The following is an 8,778-nucleotide window of genomic DNA, read 5'->3' as shown; positions in this document are numbered from 1 at the left end:
TGTATTTTACATTTTGTCAGCCAAACTATTAAGAAAATTATAGACACACTGACAATAAATATAATTACCAGTCGCAGCCTTATTTGACCCAAATGCTCTTCAAGGTGCAGACACACACAGACTCAAAGACGAGTGAGGACTTGTTGCATGTTTTAGAACTTTTCATTTCTCTCCACGGCGTGGTGTACAATCACATCTTTACAGTACATTCTCATCCCCGCTCCTCAGCTGTCTCTCTCTCTCTCTCTCCCCCACCCCAGGCTCCCTCCCCCTCCCTCCCTAAATAAATATTACAACCTTTTGTCATCCGCGGACGGCCATGCACAGCAGGGCCCACATGCTTCTGTAGCCGCTATTTTCAGTGAAATAGAGAGAGAGAGAGCGAGCGGGTGAATGGGAAGAGGGAGCACACGGAGGAAAGAGAGGAAGAGTGGGGGTTGAGTGATGAGAAGAAGAAGAAGAAGAAGAAGAAGAAGAGGAAGAAGAAAAAGACAGGCTGAAAATAAACAACAAATAAAGATGACAAAATAATAAAGATAGAAAATGAAAAAGGAATTCAATAAAAAGAGAAGACAAGTTACTCAAATTAATCTTACAAACGCACACAAACACACACACAAAAAAAAAAAAAACAATACTGCAAAACAGATTCCCTTTTTTCTCCACCTGGGCCTGCAAAGTTCCGGTTGGTCCTTTTATTTTGAAATGTCTGGCCCATAAGTAGCTGACCGTTGTGATATTTTACGTTTCTACCTAATCAAGTCTACGGTAAATCCTGAACTGTTACAGTCTGGCACTGTGATACAAAGAGTGAGCAACTAAACCTGAAAAATAAATCTCAAAATAATAATAATAATATATATATAAAGAAACGCTAATATGAAAATGTAACATCTGAAAATGTAACAGTGAGGATTCCTCATGAACACACACGCATACTTCTCTCAAGTCAAAATCTTCTTTGCTTGGTTTTTTCACTGCTTCTACACACATTCACGCACATCCTCATTATTATTATTATAATTATATACTACTTTGTTTGAAACATTCAAAAAGCACTAGAATCACTATTGTCATTATTGCTGTGACCAGTAATTATTCTCTTGTAGCTCCTCTTGGTCCGCACCGCAACAGCAAATCAGAGCACAAAATACCCACCACATGACTTCTTAAGAGCAGGACAGGACTTCAGGTCAAAAGTCATTGGTAATAATAAATACTGTAACGGCCCGAGAAACAGCTTGATGCCCTAACAAACAACCCAACACACTGATTTTGAAAAAAAGATAAAACCCCGACAGGAACGGGAGGAGTGGGAGTGTGTTTGGGATTTATCTTCAGATGTACAATTCACATCTAAAAATCAGGGTGAAGACTAAAGTGTCTGGTGTTGAAATGTTCCTCGTCCCCTTTCGCAGAGGGTTGACGGCCTCTGGCGGGTCGCAACTCGGACATAGAAGAAGAAGAAAAAAAAAAAAATCTCTGGCAGACATAGCGAGAGAGGCGTCCTGCTCCCCGTCAGCACTCTCGTTTCTCCTCCTACGTGTTTTTATTCCTCACATCCACACAGCAGGTGGTGTTCCCCTTTTTGTTTCAGCAGGCATTCACTAGAGGCAAGGGTATCTTAACTGTTCCCAGGACTTGGAGGGAAGAGCACCCACTTTCCAGAATCACTGAATCTGTGAAATGTCGCAGGTCAGAAGAGAAAACCGAAGTCTGTGATAGTCATAAAATTGGGAAGGAGGTCGGAATTAAAGTTGTTCTGAAACACGGTTGGCCGTTTTGAAATGTGTCTTATGATTCTTGAGGAGCGGATGGCGTGAGTCGGCCCACCAGTGGCCTCTTTCCATACACTACATACAGATGACTTGCAGCTGTAGGTAAATTATTGCTGTGGTCCTGATAGCTTCCAGTCTGAGTGAGAGTTCACTGAAGTTGTTACTGGTTCAGGCTGAAGGCGAACGTTGCCATTTCAAGTCAGTCAGGAGTTGTGGGTAATGTAGTTTCCCCTCCCGCATGTTCCAAACCTGGTTTTCAATTTGGAAATGAGGGAGGGAAGAGAGGGGTCCGCCAGAGTGTATTTAGATGTGGGGAACAGTCGGAGTGGTGTTGACCAGAAGAGGTAGGGCTCAGGGCTCAGTCACGGGGTCTGTGAGGGTGTCAGTGGGCGGGTCCTGCTGCACCTCTGGGACCACAATCCCCCGGTGGAGCTTTTCTAAAGACTGCTTCATCTGGGAGATGAACATGGTCGGGGTGAGAGAGAGGTCAGGTCAGACGTGCTGGATTACATAATGCAGTGAAAACATCTAGGAAATTATGAGCATAGGCAGTTTGTGTTTTGTGCACATGCGTCCCCCCTTGCAGGTGTGCACTACAAGCATTTCGCCTCACAGACTAAAAAGAAAAAAGCACAAACCTGGTCGAGAAGTGTGACAGAGGACTGCAGGATCTGCTGCCACTTGCTGAGCTGAGCCTGGTGAAACTGCCTCTGGAGCTGCAGGACCTGAGCCCACTCCCCGGCCGTCTGGGGCAAAGGACTGAGGAGAGGAAGGAGGCGAAAACAGGAGGAGAGGAGAAAGAAAGGGAGGAGAGGAAGAGGTATGGAGAGAGAACAAGACAAGTGCACAGTCATCAAAATGTTTGCATGCCAGTAGTCATTCCTAATCCTACACTAGGGGGCAGCAGAAACAAGCTAGGTGGACATATATTACATCCAGCAGATACAGAGAAACATTAGCGTCCATGTCCATCTAATGAATGTTAATGTTTAAGCTCCTATTAGCTCTTGTTTGCTCTCGGCCGACTCCTGGGGGAAACGCATGGCTTTTTAGCTGCTAAACACTCCACTACGTTCACCAGCTCGTTGCTAACTTTGTCCGTCTGCCATTTGGTGCTGAGCTCGTAGTGTACATTTGTGTTTTACAGCTTTTTCACTGAAAACACCTGTGTGGCCAAAAAAAACAGCGAGTGAATCAAAACACTAAAGCTGCGGGTTAGAAAACCAAAACAATAGGCTGAAGGACGCCGCAGCGCTCTGTAGAGTCGGGTGATCATTAGAAGTGACAAGTAGTCGTGTGATTCACAAAAAATATTGATTATAGCTGCTTCAAATTAATTTCCATCTACTTAACCTTGAAAAGGCAATGGATTATTCTGTCGCTCTGCGGTAACTTAAAACTCTGAGGGACATTACGGCCTCAGATCCCACAAGAATAGCTCCATAAGCCTGAGACCAAACACCAATTAACACCACGGTCCCGCTGGGTGAGGAACGGAGATAACAGAGTGTCTCGTACATTTGTATGGAAAACAGTGCGGCGTGTTTACCTGTCAGCAACAGAATAGGAGTGCCACGTCTCCAGTGTATGGGCCGCCCTTTCCAGAGCGTACAGCTTGTAGAAGAGCAGCATGTTGAGAGCCACCAGCACCACCAGACTGACGGGGACAGAGAGAGAAGAGGGTTTTCAAGATTTACTAACTGCTATGAAAATGCTCAAAAAAATTTCTTTAATGGAAAGCATCAGTCAGATATAAACAGGAAACTAATGGATCAGGGTTTGTAAATGCCCTCAAGGTCCATTTAAACACAACCCAGCTCTCAATAATATCACACTGTAATTTTGTTACAGGAAAAATCCATCCTGACGCAAATACCAGTGTCAAAAACAAACAAACAAAGTATTGCTGATATATATGATATATGTTGTATTCTACGTTCAAATGTAGATGTTGTGACCAGTTACCTCAATTTTAATAGCAGAATTAAGACTTTTTCCTAGACTCACCAGTCTGCAACATCAGTCAACAATTTCTCCACTGGCAGTAGCTACCATAGACCAGAATGCAATGCAGCCATAAAACATCTTGCTCTATTATAGCTCTCTACCTTCATCTGAAATTTAGTCTAGGCCTGTTCTTTTTTCTTTAATTTTTGATAGTTATTTTTGGGGCATTTTTTGCCTTTATTCTGAAAGCACAGTGAGAGAGAGACAGGAAAGGGAGAGGGAGAGTGGGTGACTTGCAGCAAAGGGCCACAGGTCCGGCTTGAACCCGGGCCGCTGCACAGTGCATAAGAAGACACAGAATCACCCCTGATATACAGTGATCATACACAACAGTGGGAAGGTGCTTCATGGCTAAATGCAAAGCAAACCTTAAAGACATGAGGCGTCCAATCTCAACAGATTTCAATGGTGGATTTTTCCTGTGAGAAAATTATCGTTTTCATACTTAGTTCATATTTATGCAGCCATTGGTATAAAATCAAAGCCTCTTATACGAACCTGATACAGATCCTATGCACAAGAAGTATTGCAGAAAGGAGGGAAAAGAAGAGAAATGGCGAGAAAGGCATTGTGAAGCTGTTAGTATGCAGAAGATCGATATCCAACATGTCTGGATGAGGGAGCATTCAGACATGGATGGAACCAAGACAGCAGAAAGCTAATATAATCAAAACTATACAATCAAACCAGGGATTTGATCAGATGGGAACTCCTAAATTTGCACTGTATTACACAATATAGGAAAGGGTGTATTGTATTACTAAGGAGGAGGACCACATGCAAGGACACACACATGCTTTAATGTGTCAACTACTGATTTTCCACTTTATAACTGTACACTCAGAGAATCCCTCTTATCTATTTATAAACATTCATCTCTGTTCTGACTCACTCATTGTGAGTGAGATGATTAGTTAAGAATACATAAGATTCATATGACCAGTGCGCAGTAAAACATAAAACATTAAACATTAAAATCATATTAAAATAGCCAGAAGGGAATGTCAGAACAGAGAATCTGAAAGTCTGGTGTCAGGACCACAAACACACAGTTCACACATTCGAACTTACATGAAGCTGACGATGAGGAGGATGGTCGATATACTGTTGTGTCCTCCACCACGTGAACGCTCTCCCAGCTTTATATACTGAGCACCTAAAACAAACAAACAAACGAATGGATCAGGGTTCCCATTGTGTTTTGGGTGTACATTTCCAACAGCAATACATCTTAATGTTTCCAGGCCCTTAAAATACTTCTTCCATGAGTCAAAACAGTAATTATTTCAGTAAAATTATCCATTTATGAATTCAACTTTTATTTTCCCAAACTTTGTCTGGAAATTGCTCTCAAAATTTCTCGACATCCCATTAAAAGCTTCCCTGTGGAGTCTGCAACCTCTTGTAGTGCTCTGCAGCAGTTTCTGTATCGTTTGTCACATGCATGTGCGTGAGGACACACACTCATGCACAGTCCTACCAATGGTTCACAAGTGATCTACAAGTGGGAGGAAGATGAGTACAAATGTGGATGTAAACAATGCAGGATTTTAAATTTTTTTTTTTTCTTTTTAAAATCTGTTTTGCAAATATATTTAATGAGGAGGGAAATTAATTCAACACTTTTGTTTGACCTCAAAGATACACACAATGTGATCTGGTGAGTAACACTCAGTGTCGAGCATAACTTTTCACCATGTTCAATTTAAGACATTTTTAATACCACATAGATTCTATACATGTTTCACAGTCACACTGACCAAAGTATATAAAAACAGTGGGGATGTTAAGGCCTAGAATTATCTACAGTGCAATATGTGCGATAAATGTCAGTTTATTTTCATTTATTTCAATCAATACTTCCTGCCATATTCCTCATAATATAATAAATCATTAACTATGACCTGGACCTGGCAGCAGAAAATGGATGCAATGAAAAAATGTACTTTTTATTAACTAATTCATTTAAGGTCCAGGATCTAGAACAATAGTGCTGGGGGTTTTCATCAAAGTTTTGTCAAACTCACCAACAAAAAGCATTTTATAACCACCACTAACGCCCAACTCAGGTTAAAAGGAAAAATGTGTTTTAACACCTTTGAAGACCTGCGTTTGTTTGTTTTATTTCTTGAAAACTTCACAGGGCACCTTTAAGTTCAATGTTGAAAGAAGAAGTACAGACAGAACCACTAGAGGGCAGTATTGCACCTAAGATGGAATCAGGCTTTGATTGGCCGTCAACATCGTTGGCACAGATTGAAATCCCAGCACGGACCCAAACCCCTTCAACAACTGTATCCCGGCTGACTTACTGGCTTCTCTCCTTTCCCTCTCCTCTCCGACTCCTCTGTCCCCTCGCTCCCCGCCGCCCACACCTCCTCCATCTCTCTCTCTCTCCCTTTCGCCCTGCCGTCGAGAGCAGGTGCGTTTGCGGCGGCGCAGGGCCGGTGGGGTCTTGGCAGCATCGGCGCCCACTGCTTCGCCTGTGGTCACCACGGAGACCTCAGACTGCAGTAGCGTCTCCAGCTTGCACACCTCACTCTCTGCACGGGGCAAAGTAAATAGGTGGAGGGATTAAAATACTGATCAAACTGTCACAGCGTGCTCTAAATATGGCTCAACAGCCAAACAGACTGAATGTGAAAACAGTATTATCAAACAGTCACAATAAGCAAAAAAAGAAAAAGAAATTCAAATCAAGCTAAAGAAAAAATGGTGGCATTGGTGCCAAAACTCACTGTAGCCTTAACTCTGTTCAAGTATAACGTCTCCTCACTTTGAGGTTGTTCATTTTTACTGTCAAATCAAAATACATAAACCATGAACTGTCTGTCGACATCCATTTATATTGAAAATAGAAAACAGAAGTAGCTCACACCAGTTGTAAATAGTAATTGGACTGCATTAACATGCCAACATGAACTGTGGATTTGGCTTTCATAATCAACTGTGGCCTGCGTAAGCAGTTTCACTTTGCTTTTGTTCAGTTATTTACAAAAGGGAAGTATGCCTGAATGGGTTAGTTTCCGCAGGTCGTGTGTATAGAAAGATACGGTGGAGGAGGCGAACCATGTGACTTACCCATGTGTCTGTAGTACTCCTCAATGCCGCTCCAGGTGTTCTTTTCGATCAATGCTTTCACCAGGCTCCACGGCTGCTTCCGGTAGCAGATGTCTGAGGAAACTCTGGGCAGAGGAAAAACAAACACACCGGGTTTAAAACCTATATAGGAAATCTAATGTGTGGATCAGTATGTCATGTTGTTTATATCATTCATTTCCTATTATTTTCACTCAGTTCCTGACAACAAGCAGGAACCTGTGTTAAAAAAAGTTCCTGCCAATTAATTTAGAAACTGGACAATCTAACTGACATCTCCAAGTTTTTAAATGATCAAGATATCCATGTTCCCAAGAAAGCAAATCAGAAAACATGCACAACATGCCAATCACAGCACAGTGTGTGTGTGTGTGTGTGTGTGTGTGTGCGTGTGTGTGTGTGTGTGTGTGTGTGTCAGACTATGCTACTACTGGAGGTTTTGAACACTAAGACCTTTTTGTTCGTCTGCCTGTAAATAGCAACCATGACCTATTACAGATGCTTTCTATACAAGATTAGGTCAAACTCGAGTATAGGGCTGGACTGTGGATGTTCAATGTGCGAAGTTGTGGATGAAGTTGAAAAATGTTGTGGAACCGCTGTAAATAACTACCTTCAATGGAAAGTAGCTCAAACCTGCTGGAAAAGGCGCTAAATGTTGCTAGATGACATAATACACTAATTAGCATATTCATGACAGCATAGCGCCGTATTTGCACTCTGCCTAGTGTCAGCCGGTTTCAGCCTTTATCTGTTTGCTTCCTTCTTGCGCTCTGTGCTCACATATACAGTATTTTGACAGCTGAATTCCCAATACAGCAGTTCTCATTTACATGTTTTCCTGTTTCTGTTGTCAGAGAACAAAAAGTATGAAATCTTCACTGAGACGCAGCCCATTGAGACTACATGGTAACTAGCTGTCGCTTCCAAGCCATCTGTGGGGCATTACTGGTAACGCTCTTCTACATAAAGTAGCTTAGGTTTGTCCAAAAAGTCACTACATTTGACGCTGGTTGCTTTTTTTTTTTTTTTTTTTTAATGGAAAAAGTTGGGTCTGGAAAGTCGGTAAATCTAACAACAAAGGTGCTAAGTTGGCAATACTTCCTGTAAACCCACACACATTCACACACCCATGATGTAATAGAAACTGTTTGAGCCAATTCATTGCAAACGAGCAATGACCAATGGGGAAACTCCAACACACTGGCTGACCAATGGTGCAACGTCTCCATACTGTACCATTTGAACGGAAAGTAATTAGAAGAAGAGTTTATGGGACAAATTTTCATAATTTAAAAGAAAAATCCTCTACACCAGAATTAAATATATTTAGTCTATTAATTTATTCAGTTATTTCCTTTTTGGATTCAGATAATATCAGATTGTAAGTGGGAAAAAAGGCTCCAAATGAAAAGGCATATAGGGATACAGGCCCATGTAAGGGCTGTGTGAGACAGTCAAAGCCCTTACTTAAACAAAACATGTCTTGTGGCCCCATTGGATAATAGTCTATTGAGGCTAGTGTCAGTGGAGAAACCACTGTCTCCTTCTTGTTGAACATTGTTAAGGAAGATGCCACAGCTCTTTGATCCTGAGAAGCCAACATCACGATTTGTGTTGCCAATAATAAAAACCCTATGGCTGGAAATACTGGAAATATGCTGATGTGTCATCAACTGATGTACAATACGTTTGGCCAGTAATGTCTGCAGAATGATGAAAGAAAGAAACACCGCTAGCTGTTGGGTGTTTGGACTGGTATTAAAAAGTCTAAGGGAGTCTAGATCAAACAAGGGAGGGAAAGGTCTGATGGGATTAGTTCATATGCCAATGAGAGTTTCTGGTCCCCAGGGTAAAGGACCTAGCCACTCAATTATAGTTTGCATCATTTATT

At 41.9% G+C, this 8,778-nt stretch overlaps 1 protein-coding gene across 1 annotated transcript in view; it reads right to left on the bottom strand.

The window, feature by feature from the left end:
- Positions 1-140: 140 nt before the first annotated feature.
- The window catches only part of gramd1a (GRAM domain containing 1A), a 29,581-nt gene continuing 20,943 nt past the window's right edge, over positions 141-8,778 (bottom strand). Inside the window, 6 exon segments of the mRNA XM_087174950.1 lie at positions 141-2,231; positions 2,417-2,537; positions 3,328-3,435; positions 4,857-4,941; positions 6,098-6,328; positions 6,867-6,970. Coding sequence (XP_087031076.1) covers positions 2,130-2,231; positions 2,417-2,537; positions 3,328-3,435; positions 4,857-4,941; positions 6,098-6,328; positions 6,867-6,970 — 751 coding nt within the window. The 3' untranslated portion in view covers positions 141-2,129.

This window comes from Seriola lalandi, unplaced genomic scaffold (assembly GCF_002814215.2).
Source record: "Seriola lalandi dorsalis isolate HSWRI2012SDOR001 ecotype SW California unplaced genomic scaffold, Sedor1 jcf7180002054400, whole genome shotgun sequence".
In the NCBI taxonomy this organism is placed as follows: Eukaryota; Metazoa; Chordata; class Actinopteri; order Carangiformes; family Carangidae; genus Seriola; species Seriola lalandi.
Note: the sequence above shows the minus strand (reverse complement) of the source record. Positions and strands in the feature narration are given on the sequence as shown.